This window comes from Lynx canadensis, chromosome C1 (assembly GCF_007474595.2).
Source record: "Lynx canadensis isolate LIC74 chromosome C1, mLynCan4.pri.v2, whole genome shotgun sequence".
Lineage (NCBI taxonomy): Eukaryota > Metazoa > Chordata > Mammalia > Carnivora > Felidae > Lynx > Lynx canadensis.
In genome coordinates, this window is record NC_044310.1 from 63,628,406 (window position 1) to 63,654,488 (window position 26,083).

Below are 26,083 nucleotides of genomic sequence, written 5' to 3' on the forward strand. Positions count from 1 at the left end.
TTGGGTCTGGCTTTTTTCATTTAGCATGCCATGTTCAAAGTTCATCCAGGTTTTAGCATGTGTCAGTGCTGCATTCCTTTTAATGGCTGAATAATATTCCTTTGTATGGATATACCACATTTTGTTTATCTGTTCATCAGTCGGTGGACATGTGAATTATTTTCACCTTCTGGCTATGGTGAATAGTACTGCTATGAACATTTTTTGAGATTTCTTTGCTTGAACACCAGTTTTCAATTCTTTGGGATATTTACATATGAGTAGAATGGCTAAGTCTATGTTTCCCTTATTGAAAAACTGCCACATTGTTTTCTACAGTGACTGCAATATTGTACATTCCTAGTAGCAATGTATGAGGGTTCCAATTTCTCTATCTCCTTGCCAACCCTTGTTATTTTTCTTTTTTTTTTTTTTTAAATAGCCATCCTAATCTGTGTGAGGTGGCATCTCATTATAGTTTGGGTTTGCATTTCCATAATGACTAATGAGTTCGAGCATCTTTTTATGTGCTTGTTGGCCATTTATATATCTTCTTTGGAGACATGTCAAATCTTTTGCTTATTTTCTAATTGGGTTGTTTGTCTTTGTGCCATGATGTTTTAAGCATAAAACTCGAGACAAATGGAAGCTACTGGTCGATCATTTTATTAGAAATCACACAAGGTGAAAAAGTCTCAGTGATAAATTTTGCTAAGTTTTTTGTCCACTATTCACTAAAAAGTCCCTTTCTCATTAATTTCCTTTTGATCATTGGTCCTCTGGCTCCATCTGTCAAGAAACAAGCCAGTCTTTGATTTCAGCAAACAAATGAGACTCAGCAGAACCTAGTCTCACTGTTGCATCTGAAGTTTCATCACTGTGGGTTTCCAGGAGTCGGCATTACTGTCAAAGACAATTGCTAAATGGGCCTGACTTCATTATTTTTCATTTGCATTAGCAGTTGCTCTAAGCAGTAACAAGATTATAACCCTAACCAGCATCCTGTTATCTTTTATTTATTTGATTTAATATAGAAATGGAGTCTTTTAAAGAGCATTTACTTTTCTTCCTCACATCACTGAAATCATTCTCAATGCAAACAGCCTGATAATGTGGATGAATTTTTTTTTTTCAGATCCAATCACTAGGTAGGAGACTCAGAATTTCTGATTTTGTTTAAGCTTTTTGAATAAATGGATAAAGAGAAGGAATGGTAGCAGATTTTACAGTGGTTGGGCTAGGCTTCTGTGGGTTTTGAGTCAAGTGAGTAGAAGTAATATTGGTGACCATTTTATTTGAAGGCCTTATTTTTTGAAGTAAGATCACAACACAGAAAGAATCTAATGTAGGAAAGCTAGACATGGAAATGGAATCTTGAAGTCAAGATTGGTCATTGTCTTATTTAATCTGGTTCTGCTTTTTTCTTCTCACCTATAAAATTGTTCTTTATGGTACTCTGTATCTGCCGGTAGTTCATACCCTCCACAGAATTCTCTAACTATGCAAACCACACAGTGATCAGTTATCATGTGAATCTCAGTACAACTTTAATAAGCTGTGTTTTATATTTAAGTAGTTTCTCCCCTGGTGGTTGCCCATGGCAGACTTTGGAGTGTGTTAGTTCTTCACTCCTTATTTTACATTTTATCTTTAACTAATTATATCCTATGCCCTTAAGCCTCAAAAGCATCAAAATATTTAAAATTACACAGTTAAACACTTCAGATAACAGTATTAAAACTTCAGGAAAAGACACTCCAGAGCAATCATACATGATGCTGGAGCCTTTATTCCATTTCCTTCTTCTCTAAAGACTTCAGGCCACGGTCTCCATCTCAGCATAAGCATCTACCATGCTTATTACAAATTCAGGGGACCTAGCCTCCAAGTCTAATTGTTCTTATTCAGGATACCATTTTGTAAGGAAGATCTTGCTGCCAACTTTAAGGGGGAAAACAGAATGATGATCTTGACATTGACAGTGATAGTGATAATAGCAGTGAGCATGTGTTGGACTCGTGGTGCTGTGCTAGGCTCCTTTTTGTGCATCACTCTGCTTAATCCTTACTATAACCTCACTAGGTGTGTGTTATTATCCTCTCATTGTACAGGTGGAAAGACTGAGGTTCAGAAGGTTGTTCAAAGCCAATGAGATAATAAAAGGCAGAATAAAGATTTAGAACTGGGTTACCCTGACCGTAGCCCCGAAAAGTCAAGCTGGTCAGGTTCTCCAAGGTACCTAGCATGTCTTTAGCATGGCCTCCTCTGGGCAGTGTACCTGTTTTTCCTGGTTGAGCTGACCCCACGGCCTCCTGTTTCCTCAGCACCCTGTATATCTGTATATTTCTTCAGCAGCTATTGTCATCCATATAGTAATCAACTCCATACTTGTCTCCATCTCCCCAGATTGTGAACATCTGGAGAACATAGGCGCTTGTGTCTTTTATCCCTGTCTTCAGGATACAACACAGAGCAGGAACTCAAAGTTTGTGGAATGAATGATTGAATAAATGGGAAAAATTAATGTGTGTAAGTGAATTAATAGGTTGTTTTCTGCTCTTTCTCCCAACTCTTAATATAAAATGGGCCCAGCCATCTCCAGAGGCCCTGGATAAATTACAGCATTGTTTTTCTCTTTAGTTTCTTCAATCCCTATCATTTCTTTTTTAGGCAGCCTGTGTTCTCTTATTTTCCACACTTTGCACTTATATATGAGCCTAATGAAATCAAACCTCTTAAAACTATAGGTCTCTACCCATTAGTGGGTCTTGAAATTAATTTGGTGGGTGGCAGTCAGCACTTTTTTAAAAAGAAAAAAAACAGACTAGAAAAGAATACAACTTATCAGTATGTGTGACACATAGAAAGACACCATATTTGTTTTTGATGGGTGAATAAAGAGTATCTATCTATCAATAGTACTGATTAACTATCATATATTAAGGCATGTTTTAAGCAGGGCAAATACATATTGGCATTAAAAGCAGTGTATTTCTAAATGTTTGACCACTATTTACACTAAGAAAAACATTTTACATTGTGACCCTGTATATATCTGAGTGTGTACTAGGTTACTGTGTGAAGGATATTGCTACTGTTTGAAATACACTGTCCTAAATGACATCCCAATATTTGACTTGTGGTCAAACATCACTATCCTGCTTAAACAGTTCCTAAAGGGGTGCCTGCTGGCTCAATTGGTAGAGCATGTGACTCTTTATCTCAGAGTTGTAAAATGAGCCCCACATTAGGTGTAGAGATTACTTAAAAATAAAATCTTTTAAAAAAGAAAAAGTTCTTGAAGTTTTCTATTTAGTCAGCTTTGGTATAAATGTGGCCAAGGTTAAAACACACACACACACACACACACACACACACACACACACACACACACACAAATAGACCCATAGATCAATGGACCAGAATAGGAAACCCAGAAATGATATTAAACCCACAATTATATGATCAGTTAATCTTTGACAAAGCAGGAAAGAATAACCAGTGGGGGGGATAATGTTTCTTCAACTAATGGTGTGGGAAAAACTGGACAGCAACATGCAAAAGAATGAAACTGGACCACTTTCTTACACCATACACAAAAATAAATTCAAAATGGATTAAAGACCTAAATGTGAGACCTGAAACCACACTAATTCTAGAAGAGAGCACAGACTAGCTTCTTTGACATCGACCATGGCAACTTATTTCTAGATATGTCTCCTGAGGCAAGGAAACAAAGAAAAAATAAACTACATCAAAATAAAAAGCTTTTGCACAGCAAAGGAAACAATAAACAAAACTGAAATGCAACCTACAGAATGGCAGAAGATATTTCCAAATGATATATCTGATAAAAGGTTAGTGTCCAAAATATATAAAGAACTTATAAAACTCAACACCCAAAAATGAATAATCCAATTTAAAAATGGGCAGAAAACATGAACAGACATTCTTCCAAAGAAGACATACAGATGGCCAACATACACATGAAAAGATGCTCAACATCACTAATCATCAGGGAAATGCAAATCAAAACCATGAGATATCGCCACACACCTGTCAGAATGGCTAACATCAAAAACACAAGAAACAACAGGTGTTGACGAGGATGTGGAAAAAGGTGAACCCTCCTACACTGTTGGTGGGAATGCAAAATGGTGCATCCACTCCAGAAAACAGCATGGAGTTTCCTCAAAAAGTTAAAAATAGAACTACCCTATAATCCAGCAATTGCACTACTGAGTTTTTACCCAAAGAACACCAAAATACTAATTCAAAGGGATGTATGCCTCCCTATGTTTATAGCAGCATTATCTATCCACAATAACCAAATTATGCAACCAGCCCAAGTATCCATTGACTGATGAATGGATAAAGAAGATGTTGTGTGTGTATAATACATAAATACACAACCTCTATATATATTACACACACATGCACACAATGGAATATCATTCAGCCATAAAAAAGAATGAAATCTTGAAATCTTGCCATTTACAATGACATGGATGGAGCTAGAGAGTGTTATGCTAAGCAAAAAAGTCAGAGAAAGATGAACACCATATGATTTCACTCATATGTGGAAATTAAGAAACAAAATGAGCAAAAGGGAAAAAAAGAGAGAAAGACGCAAACCAAGAAACAAACTCTTAACTATAGAGAACAAACTGATGGTTACCAGAGGGGACGTGGATGAGGGGATGGGTTAAATAGGTGATGGGGGAGTAAGGAGTGCATTTGCTGTGATGAGCACCAGGTGATGTATGGAAGTGTTGAATCACTATATTGTACACCTGAAACTGCTATTACACTGTGTGTTAACTAACTAGAATTTAAATGAAAAACTTAAAAAAAAAATTACCAAGGTTTAGGAAGTTTAATCCCAGTACAATTATTTTAACATCATCTGATCAAAAATAAAAATACAACAGGTAAATTTAATAGGAAAAGCACAGAAGGTTTTAAAATTTTTTATAGTAGAAGCTTACCTTTAAGTCTGCAGACTTTTTCCATTTTGTACTCTTCTTTAAATTTGCTCTTCCAAATGTTTACCTAAAAGCACTGCTGCTTTAGGTAAATCGTGGGGGCTCCGCTTATATCAGTCAATAGTATTAATATAGGATTTAAACGTGAACTTGCTGTGAAGGAGCTGAACTGTGCTGTGGAATGCATTCATGTGCAGAGTTGCCTTGCACAGCTCATTGGAGATAAGACAGTTTTGACTTCACATGCCAAACTTTTGTCACTTTGTCTATTTTCATATTTCTCTAAGACTCTGCAGAGACAAGCTTTTGATCGTTTCAGTAGCAAATTGAAAATGTTCTTCTTTAAAAATGTAGTTTTGAAGTGAATACCCAAGCAATACTGCTCTTCCGACAACAAATATTTGTTGAGTGCTTGTTCTGAGCTAGGCAGTTATTGGACAACAGGGTTACAAAGTGGTCAAGACACAATTTCTGTTCTAAAGGACCATCTGGTCCAGGTGCCTCCCTACCTTAGGACATGGTTACATCTTGCCTGGGTCTATGGGTAGACTTAAAGATCCTCCATATGCCCTCCCAGACCCACTCTATACCCTTCACCTTTCTCTCTGTCCCTATATGAGTTTGACTCATATAGATTACAGCCGAGGGCTGTCTTGCTCTCTGGACTTTGGTTGAGTTTAGACAGTGGGAATACTAGCAGGACACCAGCAGGAGGGAAAAGATTGAGGTTGGAGTATTTCATCTTCCAGCTCCCTCCTTTCAGGACTGGGAATAGACGGGGTCTATTGCTCTAGCCAAAATTATACCTCCTTTCAGATGCCTTCTCCATACAGCTGTTTCTCTCTGTGTTCCAGTGACCCCTCCCCATCCTCTTAGTCCTCCAATACTCCCCCACCCCACCTCCACCGCCCTGGCCACCAGTTGTTACCCAGCTGGGGATACATCACTACCCATCATGGCTTCGCTACACCCTGACCACATTTTTTATTATCTTTTCAGCACTGTATACCTTTTTTTTTTTAAGTTTTATTTATTCTTAAGAGAGCAAGACAGACAGACAGAACATGAGTGGGGGAAGGGCAGAGTGAGAGAGGGACACAGAATCCAAAGCAAGCTCCAGGCTCTGAGCTGTCAGCCCAGAGCCCGATGCGGGGCTTGAACCCACAAGCTGTGAGATCGTGACCTGAGCCAAAGTCGGACATCCAACCGACTGAGCCACCCAGGTGCCCCAGCACTGTATACCTTAACTGAGCACTACTTTAATTCGAAACTTCTTTCTTTAAGATCTTTTAGTTCTCTTGACTTAATGCCTTCTAATTTTCTGACATACACAGCTGAAACAATTTCAAGAGACTTACTTATTTTTATCTGTTTCCAGGAAATTGTCTTATTAATCAATATGGAAAGGTATTTAAAACCACAACCTCTGGTTCCTACAAATATATTTTATCTCTATCCAATTGATACCTTTGAAAAGCTCAGTAAATATTTGTCATTGTAGGTGATGCTGATCATGACCCATGAAGTGTTCATAGCCTTCATTGTTAATTACCTAGTTCACTAGGCTTTGTGGTAAGTTTCCTGGAAGGAATAGTCTTGGAGAAGAGTAAGAGAACTCACCACCTTGCTAACAAATTTGCCGCAGCCCCCACTTTGTGAGTCCTAGTTGAGTGTTGCTGTCTATTCTCAGGAAAGATGGAAAAAGGATGAGGTAATAATTTAAAATCCTTGCAACAGCAATAGCAAGAATCAGTGGCCACTTATTCATCACCTGCTGTATGCCAGGCACTGTACTGTACAGGCATCATACTACAGTCTTTAAATTTATCATCTTATTTAATCATTGCAATTACTCTATGAGGTAGCTCTTAATTCCATTTTATAGATGGAGAATCTGAAAGTTAAAGAGGGTAAGTGACTTGTCCAGTGTTGCACAGCTAGTTTCAGAACTAAGATTTGAACTCAGTCCCAGAAATGTGCTTTCTACTCTTTTCATCTCTCAAAAGCCTCTTTGTGCCATTAACTTTTCCAAAGGTTGCATTTTACCATCATGTTTGATCTTCAAACATTTTTAAAATCAGGCATTCTATAAATGGCCAAAAAAAATCTGATTGGAATTCATTTTCTTTCCTTCCAGTAGTAAAAGAGTGGAGCATGAAATTTGATGGAGAAAGAGAAAAGAATAAGTGAACTTTATATTAACAAAGGACCTGGGGAACCCTCAAGTGAGAAACAAGCAAACATTGAATTTTCTGCATGTTAGGTGCTGAGTTACTTGCCCTGTGACCCAATGAGACCTTCTTCTGATTCCAGAATTTGAACCTGTGTCCTTGGAGAATAAAGGCTTTACCACTCACTGGCTGAGTCACTTCTCTGGGCTTTAGAAGAGTCCTACCTACACTTTATTCCCTTGGAAGCAGGCATTTCCCAGAGTTTCTGCATTAGGATGAGGGACTGGGGCTAAAAGAAAAGAGAAAGCCAACAAGTCTATCTGAAAACTGTCAGTTTCATCTCGATGGGGAGTTATGATGTTTTGACTTCAATAAAAAGGCAAAAGAAAGCAAGCCAGCCAGTTATAAATTTAATTTATGAAAATAATACCACAGGCCTAGAACATCCACCAGTACAGCCATTGATTCTCCTTTCTTGTTCCTTGGGGAGCCGTTGCTGTGTTTGATATGGTGAACTTCAAATTGTCTTACTTTATCATTTAAATGTCACATCAGCCTTATGCTGAACGCAGCTGAGGAGCTGTGCACCTACTGGGGAAAGACAAGAGAGTGTTTTTCACTTCTTTTAGAAAAAAAAAATGTGACTTGGTTGAAAGATTTTCTCTGTTGGTGAGGATTGTTGTTGCTTTTTCCTAATTTTTTTCCTTCCTATGTTTTCACCGCAAAGTTGCGTCCCTTCAGTGCTGTGTGAGGCAGTGGGAAAGGGTAAATCGTGATGATCCGGGTCTGTGGTCTTTCCTAACCTCTGGGATTATTTTCTTTAACACAGTTGTTGGAAAGTCGGCTGTTACCTGCCAGAAAATAAAACAACCAATTTTTCATCACAAGTTAAATAAACATTGAAAAATCAGCATTCTACAAGGACCATTAGCTTATGCATCACTGTAAAATGCTTTATGACTCTTGGTATAAAGGATGCTCATATAAAAATAAATTGTGTCGTAACAAACATTTCTCCCTGTCATGGTTTGTAATAGCCCTAATATCAAATAAATCTAGGTTGAATATTGTTAGTCTCCTGAAAAACCGACCTTCAGTTTCAGATAGTTGGGTTAAATCACTGCGGTGATGACACAGCCTTAGACATAAGGAGATACAAACTTGTATCAACTCCCTGGATCATCTTTTATTTAGAAGAGGAGAGACGTCTCAGTGAACTGGAATGGGTCTGGAGTGACCCGTTTTATTTATGTATCTGTTTATTCTCACTGCTGCTTCACACGTGGTGCCAAGGAGCATCCTACACAGAACTCTCCTGGGTTTTGGAGAGACAAACCCATGGAAATACATAGATTAAAAACCATAAGCAGTTACCATTTTACATCTGTCAAATTAGAAATCATTTTTAGGGGCGCCTGGATGGCGCAGTCGGTTAAGCGTCCGACTTCAGCCAGGTCACGATCTCGCGGTCCACGAGTTCGAGCCCCGCGTCAGGCTCTGGGCTGATGGCTCAGAGCCTGGAGCCTGTTTCCGATTCTGTGTCTCCCTCTCTCTCTGCCCCTCCCCCATTCATGCTCTGTCTCTCTCTGTCCCAAAAATAAATAAATGTTGAAAAAAAAATTAAAAAAAAAAAAAAAAAAGAAATCATTTTTAAAGCTTAACAGTCACTGCTGCTAAAATATTGGTGAAACTGCCAGACTCCTATCCTATTGGTAGCAATGTAAATGCTTTGAAAAGCATTTCAGCACACATAAAAGTGTCCATATCCTTTGATACTATATTTACACTTCTGGGAAGTTAGCCTAAGGAAATCATTTAGGGGAAGAAGAAGAAAAAAAGCTAGGATGCTCATTGCAGATTGTTTTATATGAGTGAACAATTAGAAACAACCCACGTACTCAACAACTGAGATTCTTCCAGTCAGTTTTTAGAAAATCTGTGTGGGTTATATGCATGAAGTCTGATTGGTACCATGTAAAATTTTATGATATAGGGCTCAGAGAAAAAAATTCTGATTATGAGCATATAAAATTGTCACATGCCTATGAAGGAATGGCATTTGGTAAAATGTGTCCAAATTTAGGTTTTAAATTTCATTGTAGCATTATAATGTCGTTTTCCATGTCACAATAATTAGAATCTAAAATTACTTGATTATGAAGATTAATATCAATGGAAAGGTTTTTTTTTTTAATTGGAACTTTGCTAAAAATATTGTAGTTGTTAAATGTAAACCTTGAGGAGTGAAAGTGTCAAGAATTTGGAAAACTGGCATTTAAATAATTAAATTTAAGTAAAAGAGAAACCAAACAGCTAAGCAAAAGAGTTAGACATCTTTCTCTTTCTTTCTTTCTTTCTTTCTTTCTTTCTTTCTTTCTTTCTTTCTTTCTTATGGGTATTTATTTTTGAGAGAGAGAGAGAGAGAGAGAGAGAGAGAGAGAGAATCCGAATCAGGTTCCAGGCTCTGAGCTGTCAGCACAGAGCCCAACGCGGGGCTGGAACCCATGAACCGTGAGATCATGACCTGAGCCGAAGTCGGACACTTAACCGACTAAGCCATCCAGGCACCCCATAGACATCTTTCTATAATAATGAAACCTCCTATCCTTATTCTCTTTTAAATGTTTTAATGTTGGTGCCTGGAGTAAGAAAATCTCATCAGATAATTTAGACAGAAGTCATTTCCTTTAACATGTTGCAACAGTGTAGCCCGTAGCCATGAACTGAGCAATTTTTTATATGAGTGGGGTAAGTGGAAGTGGAAGTAGAAGAGGCTCTATCCCAAAGAACCATAGAACAGAAAAGGAAATATGAAAACATCCCTGCGAGGCTTGAATCATACCTAAAAACATCCATAACAAAAGGCCTATTAGAAATAACCTAAATAAATAAATTTCATATATATATATATATATAAAAAAAAAGAAATAACCTAAATACCCAACGATACAGAATTGGTTAAATAAAGCATGCTGTGGTCGTACAATGGACTATTATTAAATGGGCATTGAAAGTCAAGTAGAAAAATATATATTAATCTAATTAAATGTCTATAGTAATGTTATATGAAAAAAGAGATATAAAACTATGCATAGAACATTACTCCAACTTTTACACTCTTACTTATAAGGAAAAAAGAAATTTAAATGTCATAAACTTGTCAATAGTGGTCATCGGAACAGTGGGATAGCAGGCAATCAATTCTCTATTCATGTCCATATCCTTCCTTTTTTTTCCTCCCTAATTTAGGAAGAAGTTGTCTGTAGAAATTGTTTTTTAAATTGAATTTAATATAGGCACTCAAATACGTAATGATTGAACTGATGCCTGAAATAATTTTAGAAGAGGTAACATATATGAATTAAAATAAAATGAAATCAATAAAATACAATTTGATTGCAGCAATTGACTAAAAGTCTACAGTGGTGTTCAGATAAGGTCATTTGCTTTTTATTTCACTCCACCAGTGAAGAGTTTGAATTGAAAAATGCCAGATATTGGTATTTATGTATATGCAGTCTCTTGCTGACACTCTCATATTTTCTTTTTTTTCTGAAACTTTTTTTTGCTAAAATTATGGTGTTATATATAACAGAATCAATCAATTCTTTCTTCAACCCTCCCTCCCTCCTTGGCTCCTCTCCTCACTTGCCTCCTTCCATTCAGTTCTACAACAGTAGGCAGCGAGAGGAAGGATGACTTTAGCTCAAGTTGCCCATTTGTGAAAATTCTTGGGTTTATACAATCTTGAAAAAATGAAAGTAGGGGCGCCTGGGTGGCGCAGTCGGTTAAGCGTCCGACTTCAGCCAGGTCACGATCTCGCGGTCCGTGAGTTCGAGCCCCGCGTCAGGCTCTGGGCTGATGGCTCGGAGCCTGGAGCCTGTTTCCGATTCTGTGTCTCCCTCTCTCTCTGCCCCTCCCCCGTTCATGCTCTGTCTCTCTCTGTCCCAAAAATAAATAAATAAACGTTGAAAAAAAAAAAAAAGAAAAGAAAAAATGAAAGTAACAGTACTTAAGACAATAACTTAAGTACTAGTTATCAACTAGCTAAAGCTTTTCTCGCCAAGTACTTTAATGCCTAAGATTTAAATATCTGAATGGGGGCACATTGAGGAGCTTGATGTTAGCCTTCTGGAGTCATACAGTAAGAAACAAAAATTCTTTTAGCTTTGAATCTTCAAGAACACCCTGCAAAAGGAAAATGTTGTATTATTTTGGTGAATATACTGAAGGAGACTTGTCCCCAGATCTGTCTGCTTCCTCGTCACTGAACATACCAGCCCTGCAGTTAATGAAATGATGTAAACTCTCAAGGCTACTACATTCACCCACTCCTCTACAAGTACTGATAAAGGGGGAGTTTTGTTACAGTTCTGTTTCTGTTCTTTACCCCTTTTTTACCAAAAATATTTTACCTTTGGTTTTAATAGTTGAGAATCTAGACTCCTATCATATGAGGTCAAGGGACTGTGGAATTCGAGGTCCAGAGTGTGAATATGCCAGTGTACTTAATCATTAGAAGCGATTACTAATCAATATAATTTGATAATAGCAAAAACTATGAAAATTTCTCCTTAGTTTTTTAGTGGTAATGGGTAAATATTTATAAAATGGAGAAAAAAGAAGAAGAAAGACAGGAAGGGAGGGAGGGAGGGAGGGAGGGAGGGAGGGAGGGAGGAAGGGAGGGAGAAAAGAAGGAAGAGAAGATAATACTCCGGCATCACGATGAAAAAATAATAGTCTTTCCTTGACTACTGTATCTGCTGATGGAGAATCACTTGCTTTTTCTACCTTAGTGGTGTAAATGAGAAAGCCTCACAAAAGGGTAACCTGTTCATTATTACAATCTTATTAGCTAGGTAGTAAAAACATGTTATTTATGCAGAAGACAATTATTGCATCTGTTTCTTTTAAATTCCTCCGGTTACATGTTGCAATAATTTTGCTTGGGGGTTAACCAAAAATGTTTTTCCCCTAATCAAAAAGACTATTGTTGAAAGACTTCTTTTTCCCTATTTATTGCTGCCCTAACTCAACACACCCCCTCCTGTTTCCTTTTCATGTCCTCATCATTTACATTTTTGTTACTTTCTTATGGATTCAAGGAATGATATCTAAGAGTACAAAACATCAGATTGCCCCAGGACCTAGCACAGTATCTTGCATAGTGTAGGCATTCAGTAAATATTGAATGAATTCAATTTAGAACCCTGGGGAAAAGAGACACAAATTTATCAAATAATTCACAAAGAGACATATCCCTGGCAGCTAATCCAGTTAACTGTATTAAGGTAAGCTGAATCCAGAACATGTTTCAAATCATTTTTCTTACAAAAGTTTTGTTTAGTGGCTGGAACACTTGTTTCTCAGTATGTTGATCAAATGTGACTTGAGCAAGAGAGATTCACAATAAATAACACCAGGAGGCTTATGAATGATGTATAAAGCCCACCAATTTAACAATAGGTAAGGCAGAGGAGAGCAGTTATTTTATTTCAGAATATCCAAAGCCTTGGCAATATAATGCCACCATGGGAATAATGAGTGGCTGTGACTAGTTGGCAGTGAGCTAGAATGAAAAAAGTTTGAAATGTTCTGACTGATGTTTGATTTTTTTTTTTTTTTATTAATGAGGCCATTGCTTTAGGTGAGTATGTGTGAAAACGGCCCCTCTTGCTTCTCAAGCTTTGGACCAGAAGAGGTTTATTTGGGCCAGCTGAGTGATATTTCCAGTATTATCACTTTTTACTTGCAGTGAAACTATGCTTTTTCATTTTTTGGAACACAGTTTTTCATGACTTGTTTTCTCTCTAAAGCCTAGATTCTGAAATAAATCCAAAGGATTTAATGTGTGCCTAGTAGTGTGATTCTCTGCAATTGACTCGATGGAAACATAGATCATAATATTGTTGGGTAGAAGTAAACCATAGTTCATGGGTGAAAGGGATTCCGAGTGAAGCTAATTGACTGCTTGCATCTAGGGACAGGAAATGATATTGTAGACTTGCTACACAAAGACTGGTGTCCTGTCCACTAGATCTCTTCTATTTCTTCATCTAAAAAAAAATCATCCATTCCTATGTTTATTCATTAAATGAAGCTCTTATTGTGTCAGGATCCTTCAGCAAGTTAGAAAAAACTTCTAGCTGAAAATGTTTTAAGTAACTAAGGAAGTTATTATGAAATATAAAATATACTTTCTCTTGTATTGTCTCTATTTTTTTAAGTTTATTTATTTATTTTGAGACAGAGCACAAGTTGGGGAGGGGCCAAGGAGAGGGAGAGAGAGTCCCAAGCAGGCTCCACGCTGTCAGCATAAAGCCTGACAGTGGGGCTCAAACTCATGAACCAAGAGATCATGACCTGAGCTGAAGTTGGACGCTTAACTGAGTAAGCCACCTAGGTGCCTAGTGTTATCTCTATTTTTAAACAGACTTTTCCTACATGCTTCCCCAAATCCAATAGGGAACAAGAAAAAACAAGGGCTTTTCTTCCCTAAGAGTTTAGACAGAAATTCTAGGCCTGATCTCTTTAGTCCAATCTGAATCACATTTCTATCCCAGGAACCCATCACTAAAGCCAAAGTTGCATCTGGGTTGCCTTTCCTCTTCTGAAACTAAGTTCAGCTCCACAGACATTGGGCTGAGCATGGGGCAGGGATGATTTTGCTTAGGGCCAGATGCTGAAAGCAGAGGACAGATATCCACTCTACTCACTGATAGCCAGGCCTTGTGCAGGCTGTTGTTACAAAGACAGACATGATTTAGTCTCTTTCCTTCTCTGAATCTGTGTTAATACTTCATCAATGCACCTTCTTAAGTCAGCGTTCTAATCCCGTCCTCCCCCTCCCCAGTAGTGTTGCTGGTTCCTTCCTACCTATTGATTAAAACACTAACTTCTTGGTTAATCTTACTTCTTGTTTATCTCCCGGAACAACTGATCACATATCTTTTGGGTTTTCTTGCCTCCGTGGCTTTGCCCTGAGATCTTTTTCTCCATGTCTGTCAATGGTAGTCTCAGTCTCTTCCTCGTCCAGTTCAGATTTCATCTCCATGAAATACACACTGATTTTATTTTTCTAATGTCTGCAACATATAACATGAACCTAAGTTATAACACTTACTGTTTATTCAACAAGTGTTACTGAATGCTTACTGTATGTTTATTCCTGTTGTAAATGTGTAAAAAACTTTTTTTTTTTTTACAATTTGTCTTATTCATAGTGTTCTTCATGGGATCCTTAAAGGGCAGTAACTTACCTACCCCTCATGGGCTGTCAGCATATGCCTCATGGATGAATAAATGTCCATCCAGTTTGCACATATTGAGCAATAGCATTTAAAGTCAAAGAGAGGAGAGCCCTGTTTCCTCTGAGACCACTCTCTGAACATAATACAACAACATGCATGTGCTTGGCATTCAGTAAACTTGTTTTGACCACCTAAATGAGATAGAAATGAAAAATATTCAAATATCTAAGAGTGAACTATTTTCCCTTTGTTTTACATTCTTTAGTCTCTTGGCATCATTTCTGAAACATTTTGTTGTTATTATGTTTTTCCAAACAGCTTTTTGTTCTGGTTTTCTAACTTGAATAGGATTAAGGTCATTTTTTTTAACAATGGGGACTTCTTTCAGTAATTGCACATGCCAATGCTATTGACCCACCATTAAAAGACCAAGTTTTATAAAATGCTCCCAACAGCAAAAAGCTTTGCAGACCCATGTTCTGTGCAGGTGTTAGTGAGTAAGAGTATTCAATGGTCCTGGCAAAATTGGTGTTTAATGAGGTAAACACTAGATTTATGGGATACTTGCAGGTATAATTGAGCCCCTGCCTATAATTGTGAGTTTGTGATTTGAACTGACTAACATTTAGGATGTTTCCATGCAGGAATTTGGTCTAAAATACATAAGGCATAGATGGGTGGCAGACATGATTCATTTTCTTGGTTTCAGCCATGCTGGACAAGGACAGAGTTTCCCATCCTAGGCCGGCCAGCCTGAAGAAAAGACAGGAATCCTCTGCCCTCTTTCTTTTCTTTTCAGTTTCCCTCTTCATTCTTCTTCATGAATAATTTGTCAGTCACCTTAGATGACTGCCAACAGGTAACAATTGAAATTAGCCACTAGCCTGGCCTTGGTGACTTGTGTGAGAGCTGGTGCAGGGACATGGTGAAGGCAGAAGCCAGAATGGAGTGAACTGAATAGCATGAATGGTTGAGTCATTCACATCTGGAAACTACCCAAGTTCAAACCCAAACTCTGCCATTCACTAGCTGTTAACTGTAAGCAGATGACTAAATATCTCTCTCTCTCCTTCTGTCTCTGTGTGTGTGTCTCTCTCTCCCCCCCTCTCTCTCCTCTCTCTGCCTCAATTTCCTCTTCTACAAAGTGAAAATAAAAATAGAACTATCTCAAGGTTGTTATGAGGAGTAAATGAGTTCAAGTGTGTAAAATGCTTAGAACAGTGCCAGTTTCCTTTGAAGTTTTCTGTAAACATTCGCTCTGGTTTTTGATAAGTATACAAGGACAAGTTGAGACTACTTTTGAAGCATGGCTATGAAAACTGGAGAGTAAATGAGGTCATAGTCAGATATTGGGCAGAGATTAAGAAGTTTATTCCAGGGGCGCCTGGGTGGCGCAGTCGGTTAAGCGTCCGACTTCAGCCAGGTCACGATCTCGCGGTCCGTGAGTTCAAGCCCCGCATCGGGCTCTGGGCTGATGGCTCAGAGCCTGGAGCCTGTTTCCGATTCTGTGTCTCCCTCTCTCTCTGCCCCTCCCCCGTTCATGCTCTGTCTCTCTCTGTCCCAAAAATAAATAAACGTTGAAAAAAAAAAAGAAGTTTATTCCAAATAGGTGAAAGATAGATATTTTCTTTTTTAAAAGATTATTTCTTTATTTTGAGAGAGAGAGAGAGAGAGAGGCTGAGAGAGTGGGAGAGAGAGAATCCCAACCAGGCTTTACACTGTCACCGAGAAGTCTGGCAAAGGACTTGAATCCACAAACCATGAGATCATGACCTGAACCAAAATCCAGAGTCAGACACTTAACTAACTGAGCCACCCAGGCACCCCAAGATGGATATTTTCTATGCTGGAGGGAAAAGAAATGGCTCTTAGAGGCTGACAGTTTGAAGATAATAGAAAAGAGATATTAATTGATGGAATAATATTACTGAGAAGATGAGGAAGGTTAGAACTCAGAGAAGAGGTAGATGGATGGATCGACCCTGGAGAGGGGAGACTTCTTGTGTTCAAAGGCAGGGGCTAGAGTGGGGTAATAAGGAGGGGCAAAGCTAAGGATGCATACCTTTGTGAGTGGAGCAGAAAGTTGAAGACCTTCAAGACTAATAGCCAGTTGTCTTTGTGTAATAGGAACGAGGTTGTCTGGTGGGAGAAAAGAGGTAGCAGAATTGAGGAATAGCGTAGGGCTGATAAATGAAGGAGGTACACAGCAGTAACTTCTGGAGATGAGATGACACTGGCCAGAAGGTAGTGTCTGACAAAAGGAGTGAGAATTCCTCTATGGTAAGAAGTTGCCCTCACAAAGTGTGAGATTGGTGTTTGCTTCCATAGATGGAACAGTTTAAGGACATGACAATCTAAGGTGAACTATTTGAAATTTTTTTTTTTTTTTTTTTGGTCCACAGTGTGAAGTTAAACTTTAAAATAATTCTTCACCAAAAAAATAAAAAAAAAATATTTTTTACCACAAATTGAGGATTGATTATATTCACACTCGTCTTGCTTTTTGAATCACACTTCTTTCTCCTATATATAAATTTGCAATGGTATTAGAAAGTTAGACTTTGAGAGTTGGATTAGACCCTATCCCTATACCACCCAATCCGTCCTTGAATATACTTACAGATAGGAAGTGCACTTTTTATAGAACTGATCATTTCTATTTTTGAAAAGACTCTATATCCATTAATATTGGAACTTAAATGGCAGAATATAGATTTTTACCTCATTGTGATGGTCACACAAAAATCCCTCCCATCCAGAGCACCTGGGTGGCTCAATCAGTTGAGCATCAGACTTCGGCTCAGGTCATGATCTTGTGGTTTGTCAGCTCAAGCCCCGCATCAGACTCCACACTACTTGGGATTCTCTCTCTCTCACTCTCTCTCTGCCCCTTCCCACATGTGCGCTCTCTCTCTCTCTCTCAAAATCAATAAATAAACTTTTTTTTTTAAAAAGCCCTCCCATTCTACATACCCTCCCTCAATGTTATTTTGTGACTTTTCCCATCAAGAGATGGAGTAGATCCCCTCCCCTTGAACCTGAGTTTGGCTTATGAATTGCTTTGACCAGGATGAGGCAAAATGACACACTGTGACTTTTCATGCCTAGGCCTTAAGAGGACACTGTAATTTCATTTTTGCTCTTTGAATCCTGAGCTACCAAGTACAGAGGCCCAACTTCTCCGACCTGCTGGAGAGAGACGCCAGGTAGAGAGAGGCTCTGGTGCTTTGAAAGAGTTATGAGAAATATAGGCTCAGGAAGCCCCATCCGATTCAGCTATCCCAGCAGAATCACCAGACATGTCCATAACACCAGCCTGAAGTCAAATCAAGTTGCTCCAGCCATTATGCATGAAACAGAGACAAGCCATTACCACTGAACCCTACCCACGTTACAGAATTATGAGCAGATAAATAGTGGTTGTTGGTTTAAACCTCTTGAGTTTTGAGAGCTTTATTTATTATGCTGCAATAGGATGTGACGAGGAAGAGTCTCAAGGCAGGGGAACAAATTAAAAGACCTTGAACAGAATCCAGATGTCAGGTGATGAGTTGACAAGTATAGAAAGAGAGGTAAGATAAGATGTGGGAGAACAGTGGGCCACACGGTTCTGTGTAACCTAGTGATTGGATGAGGGGCAAAGAAGAAAGGGAAATAAAAGATTTTATGAGGCTCCATCTGGGATATAATGCTGTACGGACAGCAATATGTCTAGACAAAGAGCTGGATTCTTGAGGAAGAAAAGTCCAGTTTACAGTTGTTATTTTTTGATGTGACAGCACAACTTCCGTGTAAAAATGCTCCCTTAGCAGCTGAAGACACAGGCCTGAAGCTGAGAGCTGAGTCGGGGCTGGAGCCCTTAGAAGTTTCAAACAAAAAGATGCAACCAGTTCTCCTACCCTTTTGATCCAGCCTAAAGGGTACTTTCTAACTTCTTTCTCTGGTAAAAGGTAGAGACATCAAGCGAAGGCAGAGGGGAGAAAGAAAGGAAAGGGAAAGGGCTCCGTGAGAGAAAAAGGCAACGTGGTGTCCTGTGGGATTATACCTTATTTTAGTTACACTTCTTGGAAGCCTACATTGCTTCAGTAAAAATAAGGAATGCCACATACACACTCAACTAAAATTACCACCATTCAAAGGTTCTTCCTTTAAATATCACCAAATGAAAATGCGAAACCCCAACCTCAGCTTTTTAAATCACAATGAAACAACAAGAGATGCTTTCTTTTTATGGATTCTTAAACCTTCGAAAAGGGTACTTTTGTGTCCTGAGAAGGATGGCTGTGTCTGTGTGCACAGGTGATGAGGTGATGCTGAGGTGATGAGATTTCATCTGGCAGGCAATGGTGCGACTTCCCACTCGCCAAGTTGTGCAATATTTATTTTTTTTTAAGGGAAAAATAAAATATACGGTCTCTCTTCTAAGGGGGACAGTATAGTGTAGTGATTCTGCAGTGTAGTGTCAAGGTTACATGCTCGTGCCATGCAGTCAGCTAGAACTAAGTTCAAATCCTTGTCCCATCACTTACTATCCCTGAGGCCTTGGGCATGCTATTAACCCCTCTGAGCCTCAGTCACTTCAGCTGTAGAATGGGGAGAACACGGTCTACCTCATGGGGTAATTTTGAAGTATCTTTGAATGAGATATTGTATGCAAAGCACTTAATCTAGTATGGGCACAATAAGTGGTGACTATAGTCGCTGGCATTAGTGGTAATTTGGGGCTTTTCATATATTTGGCCAATCATTGAGACGATTTTTCGGGCATATTTACATAAGAAAATGGGTGTGACTACATTTAGTCAATGCTTTAAATGTATTGAATGCTTAATATATTACCATTCTTAGCTCATATGAACACAGGCTACTGCTGAATTTGACCCACAGGCTATAGTTGGAGACCTTTGTTCCCAGTGTAAATTTGTATTATTTATTGCTAGCATACTTCTGCCAATAAGTATTGAAACAAAGAGAATGAGAAGATACATTAAGTAAATAACATGTAAGTTATTCTGATTCTAATTTGGACATATGCTGGGCTTAAGTAAGATCGTTGATGGCTTCCCTTTATGGCAGAGGACCATTTTCACTGAGACATAAAGAGGTTAGGTACGGTTTTGAGGACTGGAGACCATTCAGCACATTAGTTGTTAAACAACATCCCTGTGCTTTGCACACATTTTCTTTCTCTTTCTCAGAGGAGCAGTTTGGATACAGGCTTTATAGCATCAGGCATAAGCTGCCATTAAAACCCTAAACTGAATATTGTGTTGCCCTTTATGAAAATGAACAGCTGGTCAGACCCAGATCTATTTGTGTCTGTACAAGTAGCCGTAGTATCCATTCACAGTAAGGGTTTTTAAGGCATTTGTCAATCATCCATTGCAAAAGAAATCTTTGCCAGCAGTGAGTGGTCTCTCTCAGTGCCTGACTTGCCTTGGCTTCTGTCTTTCTGTGGACCTATCAGAGAAATACTCTCCTGGAAGGCATGATCTAGGATTGTCTTGATCTTTTCTTTTCTGACTAGTATCTCAAGAAGCTTCCCTGGAGATACATGTAGAGTGTCTTTTGTCCTGTTTGCTCTGTTTTTCACTTTCCCTCTCTTTTTCCATTGAGTATAGAGATAAAGAAAAATGAGAAATGATTTTAAAACATAAAGTACCCCCAAATATTTATCCTTGGACATGCTGAGAGCAAACCACATTCTTATCTTAGAATCCAGCACTTTTTTGTTGAATCCCATATTTTATGTTTAAAGAGGCAGATGGAGTCCTGACCCAGGATCTGTGTCTTCAATCCTACCCTCAGCTATTTCTCTGCTACCCTGAGAACACGAGGTCAGGCAAGGGACCCCTGGCTGAGGCCTGGCTTTATGCTGTAATGCGATATCTGTACGCCAGGCTACACCGGGCAAATTCATTTTGGCGGGTTGATATTAGTATAACAGAGTCTGGGGCAAATAAAGCAAACAGCTTCCTTGTTCCTTTCACCCTAAGCCTACACTGGAGCCTGGCCTTTGGCATGTCACCCATCCAGCAGGGAGAAAAGGTGAGCTCAAGAAGAGCCCTTGTCAGGGAAGAGAAGCAGCTTCATACCAAGAGGGCCTGAGCACATTTGTCCAAGTTCCTAGAACAAAGCCACCCTGGTCTGCCTCTCCTAGCCGGCTTGGGGCCCTTTGCTTCAAGTGTTTTCAGGGCATGAGCTGCAACAAGGGAGAAAGCACCCTTCGGTCTCCATTCAATGCTTATTCAGTCACTCATCCACCTAACACAGATGTAATGAGTAGCTATCGTGTACCAGATGCTCTTCTTCTTTTTTTTAGAACTTTTTCGGGTCTTTTTGTTTTAATTTTTTTTAAGTTTATTTGCTTTTGAGAGACAGAGAGTGAGAGATGGAGCATGAGCGGGAGAGTGGCAGAGAGAGAGGAGGGAGACACAGAATCCAAAGAAGGCTCCAGGCTCCAAGCTGTCAGCACAGAGCCCCATGCGGGGCTGTAACCCAAGAACTGCGAGATCATGACCTGAGCCAAAGTAGGACAGTCAACTGACTGAGCCATCCAGGTACCCCCAGATGCTCTTCTAAGTACTGGAGATAAAGCAGGAAGTGTGAGAGACACCGTGTCTGCCATTTCACTCCATTCCTTGTTTGGAAGATACCATCCTTCCCTGGGCTCTGTCCTTGATCACTGTGTTCAGTATTATGAAACCTGGCCTTTGACCAAGGAAAACGTCTTTGAATCAGGCTAATCTCTAGTGCAGCCCTTTCTGGAAGGGTAGGGAAGGAGGAATGGTGAAGAGGGTTCTATGACCTTCTGCCTACAGGCCCGTTGTCTTCATAGGGATAATGGTCTCTCATTTCTACCTCCCCTAGGTCTCGAGAAGATGTGCAATCCTGTGTTTCATCTCGTAACCTCATCTCATTGTGTTCTCTTTGCCTGGTGTTGGGTTAATTTCCCTTTAGCCTACATTAGGATCTTAAATTAAACCTCAGCTTACTTAGGCCCAGGGCTGTTGCACTCACATTATAGGCACCATCTTTATCATGTCTTGGCAGTAAAGGGTCTTATGTGTGTGGTAGGGAAGTTCCTTTGCTGGTTGTAGACCACTTTTCCTGAGCTTTTTGCACACATATCCTTTTCTGTTTTCTATAACCCCTTCTGGTTTATTTTCTGAGGACTCTTGACTCCCAGGCTGAACCAATGCTTGTTCTATGTTTGATATATCCAGGCTTTTCTGTTCTGACTGATCTACTGTACATAGTTTCTATGGAGACTTCAGTTCCTCTGTTAAGTCAGGTTCCTTGTATAAGCAGGCCCTGTATCTCTAACTCCCATTCAGACAGAGAATGGGCATTAATTACCCACAAGACAAAATTGCATGTAATTCCTGTCGTAAAATCAATATACTACAAGTACCATTATCTTTTCCAGTCATGTCACTCTACATTGTTTTCTCTGACTGACCTTCTTCCCATGGTCAGATTTGTGGCTACAGCCCTTCCTTCATAATACCCTCCCCAGGACAGAATCAACAGGCTAAAAGTGGTTTTCGGGAAACATACAGAAATACTGAAATACTATCCTCTCCACATACATCTCTACATCACTAGAAGAGATTACTCCAGGAAATAACCTTGCGGGTGTGGTGGGGGGGTGGTCATTGAAATGTAGACACAAACAAATCAACTTTCTTCCCTTTTCCCATACCTCACATAGCCATATATAGTCGAACAAGATGATTTTCTCTTGGCCTATAAACCCTCCCCTAAGTATCTGTTGTTAACCTCTTATCCAAATTTATCACTTTACTGGTCAGTCCACTGCTTAAAAATTCACATTTTTTATATAACATATCAACCTAAAAGTAGTGAAGTCGTCTGTAGCAGTTGGTTAATAAAAGCAACAGAATTGACAGTTCCCATGTCTATAATTAAATTTGTGAAACCAGCAAATGGAAATAATAGGAAAAATTTTCTTTTCTTTTTTTTTTTTTTTTTTACTGGTCATGTTGTGACATCAATTGTATTAAATAATGAGAGTGAGAACTTTGAGGATTTGCTTTGGATTGTGGTACAAATTAACATAAAACCAATGATCTGAAATGGATTTGCATAAGCTACCACTGTCAGTAATCATTTGGAAACTCATTTTACTCAGATAAAGTGGAGTCTCCAGTGATAACAAGCAGGACTTCTCTTCTGCAGTCCTGAGGAAAGATTAAAATGATAGCTATTTAGTATAACTGGCTCTTGAGATTAGACACACACCTTACACGTGTGGCTTTTTTTTAAGTATAAACATGAATTAATGCTACATGAAACTAACAAAATAAGATGGAGTGCATTGATGATGATGGCCAAGCTAAAGTCAGGAAATCACAGATTGAAAGACGCTTAAAATGTCACCCAGTCCATTCCCCTGCATGGGATACATAGGACTTCCAAGTGTTGTCATACTTCATGATCTCTGAGGAAGAAAGAAGAAAAAGATCCTACAGTAATCACCTTTAGGAATGCCTTCACCCTTACCCAAACACTAGCCCCTCAAACTCTCTTTATAACAATCAATTCTTGTGTATTTATATAGCTTAAAATAACAGAATTGTTAGAGGTGAGGACAACAGGTAATCACTATTCCTTTTATTACCTGCAAGTATGGTATATAACAATAATACCAACCACAATCAATCACCATATATTGAATGTTTAAATGGGTTAGACATTCTTCTGAGTCCTTTTTTAAAAGAAAGCATTATTCTATTAGTACCCACTGTTATTATCCATAAGGAAATAGAGGACTGGAGAAGATAAGTAATTGGCCCAGTTTCACAGTTTGTAAGGGACAAAGTGAGAATTCAGACCATTTACTCCAAATCCTCACTTATACCCTTCCTGATTCTGCATCATCATATAATGAAGTACTGTGAATCTACTCACACACTATGAATCTATTTTTAAAAACTCTAGTAGGACCACTGTGAGTTTTCTTATCTCTGGATAATTACAGTAAAACCTTGGTTTGCGAGCATATTCATTCCAGAAACATGCTGTAATCTAAAACACTTGCATATCAAAGCGAATTCCCCCATAAGAAATAATGGAAACTCAGATGATTCATTCCACAACCCAAAAATACTCGTATAAAAATGATTGCAATACTGTAATAGAATACAAAATAATAAATAAAATACAAAATATAAATAAAAAATAAACAAATTAACCTGTTCTTACCTTTGAAAACCTTTGTGGCTGGTGTGAGGGAGACAAGAGAAAAGAGGGTTACTGTGTAGGACAACTTTCACTATCACTAATGGATGTTGACCACAGTACAGTATTAATGACCTCTTGTCATATACTGTATTTAATGTAACTGACAATAAGGCAGCAGCAGAGGAAAGGGTCTGTATCTGCAGGCAGCCTGACTTAGAATGAAGCAAAACATTTCAAAGCTTACTCTTGTATGGAAAAACAAAGGACTGTCCATAGGTGCTTTGAAGTAACAAAAAAATAAACTAGTGCCAGTTGTGGGCACCTTCCAACATTCTGAAAAATCACTGATTTCTGCCAAACACCACAGCCTGAGACCAAGCATCCGAGCATGAGAGACAATTACCCACAATCCCACAGTGAGAGACAAAGAGAGAGAGTGAGAGAGAGAGAGAGAACCATTGGCTCAGTTTGTGATCAAGTGATTTTCAGAGTCATGCACTACTCGTATTGCAAGACATCGCTCGTTTATCAAGTTAAAATTTATTAGGAATTGTTTGCTCGTCTTGCAGAACACTCGCAGAAGAAGTTACTTGCAATCCAAGGTTTTACTGTGTTTCCAGTTTCTATCATTTTGCCATAGTGTCATGTTCTAACATTAGTCACTAACAGAGATGTATGACATACTGTTATTTAAATCCACAGGCATCAAGAAAATAGGCCTAATTGGCAGAAATTGAGGTAGTTGCAGTTTCCTGATGATTATGCACAAGAATACGTTACTAGTGGAAGTTGTAGAATTGTCTCTTTTGAAAATCTGAAAGAAAAGAACAAATAAGGTTTTAACAAATGAATTTGGACACTTGCTTCCTGATTTTATAAAAATGAATGGTTTAGAGTAGGTGATCTCCCTTGGGCCTCCCCAGCCCTCACATCCCACTAGTCTGTAACTTTAGGTAGGGATTGGATGTTTTAACCTTTCAAGGTCTTTAGGCTTCTATTTTTTGCTTGAATGATTCTTGACTCTCTTTGGTTCAGCTTCACATTCTAGAGTCTCTTTCAAATGGAGATCTCATAAGAGCTATTATTTAACAGTATCCCAAATGCATGATGCACAGAATTAAATACAACTGTGTGTTTAGGACTTCCAACAATCATAGTTCATTTATACTGTGTGTTTGTTCTCCTATTTGATTAAGGTTAAACAACAAGACCATATTTCCTCATTGGGTAACATTTTAAAGTGTATTATGTATGTGACAGATGGGATCTTATAAATGCATTAAGCATGCTTATTTTAATATCTAAGCATATGCAAAAGTTCTAGAAATATTTTACATGCAAATGTCGAGGCTCTGTAAGGGCCTATAATAGAAATCCATACTCTGTGACTTCAAAGCTTTAGTCTCGACAGCTAATCACTTGGCTATTTCCAAATCAAATTTCTTCAAACAAATCAAAGGCATTTGTCCTACCCAAGAACCAAGTTCTGTGGCAAGTTTGACATTTAAAATCAAGCTGCTTATTGAGATATTCATGCGCTGAAAAAGGCACCCAGAATTTCTTTCAAGGGATGAGAAATACCTTTTTTCATGCTCCAGTGACTCAGAAATTTGTCAAAGAGAATTTTATCAAATTTTCTTCGCACACACACACATGAAACTCACCTTTGCAGTAAGAGCCAGCTTTTGGAATTTCAGCCCAAGAGGTCCTTCATTTTCTGAAAGGTTATGAGCCCCTGAGATTTCACTCCTTTCCGAGCCATGATCACTATGTCGCTTCTGAGTTGTTAACAATAACACTGATTAAGGGGAAGAAAAAAGGAGGAGATATTCCACATACCAATATTAAATGGCTTCACAAAGTAGGAATATTTTAAACACCACAGCATCTGTGGTAAGTAAAATAAAGTGCCCAATTTCCAAGGAGCAGAGCAGGAAAGAAAAGAAGAGGATGATAAATAACTAACCTTTATGGAGGGCTTCCTACGTGCAAGGAACGGCGCCAGCTCCTTCACAGGCATTGGTTTCATTTAATCTACCAACAGCCTTCCAAGGAGGGGTTTTTACTATAGCATTTTTTACCCACGAGGAAACTGAGGTTCAGAGACATGAAATAACTTGTCTAGATCACCTAGACAAAATCCAGACAGGGTTGCACTCCAAGCCTCTGCTCTAACTGCTCAAATACACCACTGCCTTCTCTTCAGAGTAGAGCAAAAAGCCCTGGCAAGAAAAACTAAGGAAGAGGAAGACAAGGGTGGGCTTCCAGTAGACAGCTCTTTAGAGCCCAATCCACTCTCTGGTTATGTGGGCTTGCTCAGAGCCACGCTAATAAATGTTTATTGAATGAATGACTGTATGAATGAATGCAAGACAACGTAAGGCAATTTACAGAGCGTTCTGGCCTTTTGACCCCCTCCTTCCCCCCACTACCAGTCATCCATTCTAGCCCATTCTAGCATCTGTCACTTGTCCATGAGTCTGCAATACAA

At 38.8% G+C, this 26,083-nt stretch overlaps 1 protein-coding gene across 3 annotated transcripts in view; it reads left to right on the plus strand.

The window, feature by feature from the left end:
* Nucleotides 1-26,083, plus strand: part of ST6GALNAC3 (ST6 N-acetylgalactosaminide alpha-2,6-sialyltransferase 3) — a 535,567-nt gene that overhangs the window by 372,939 nt on the left and 136,545 nt on the right. Inside the window, exon 4 of one of the 3 annotated variants that reach the window (XM_030326306.1) lies at nucleotides 7,102-7,195. The exons of the other annotated variants lie outside the window; for them this stretch is intronic. Within the exon in view, the coding sequence (XP_030182166.1) occupies nucleotides 7,102-7,129 (28 nt within the window). The 3' untranslated portion in view covers nucleotides 7,130-7,195. Of the gene's footprint in view, nucleotides 1-7,101; nucleotides 7,196-26,083 lie in introns of those variants that run through there. 3 annotated transcript variants of the gene reach the window in all.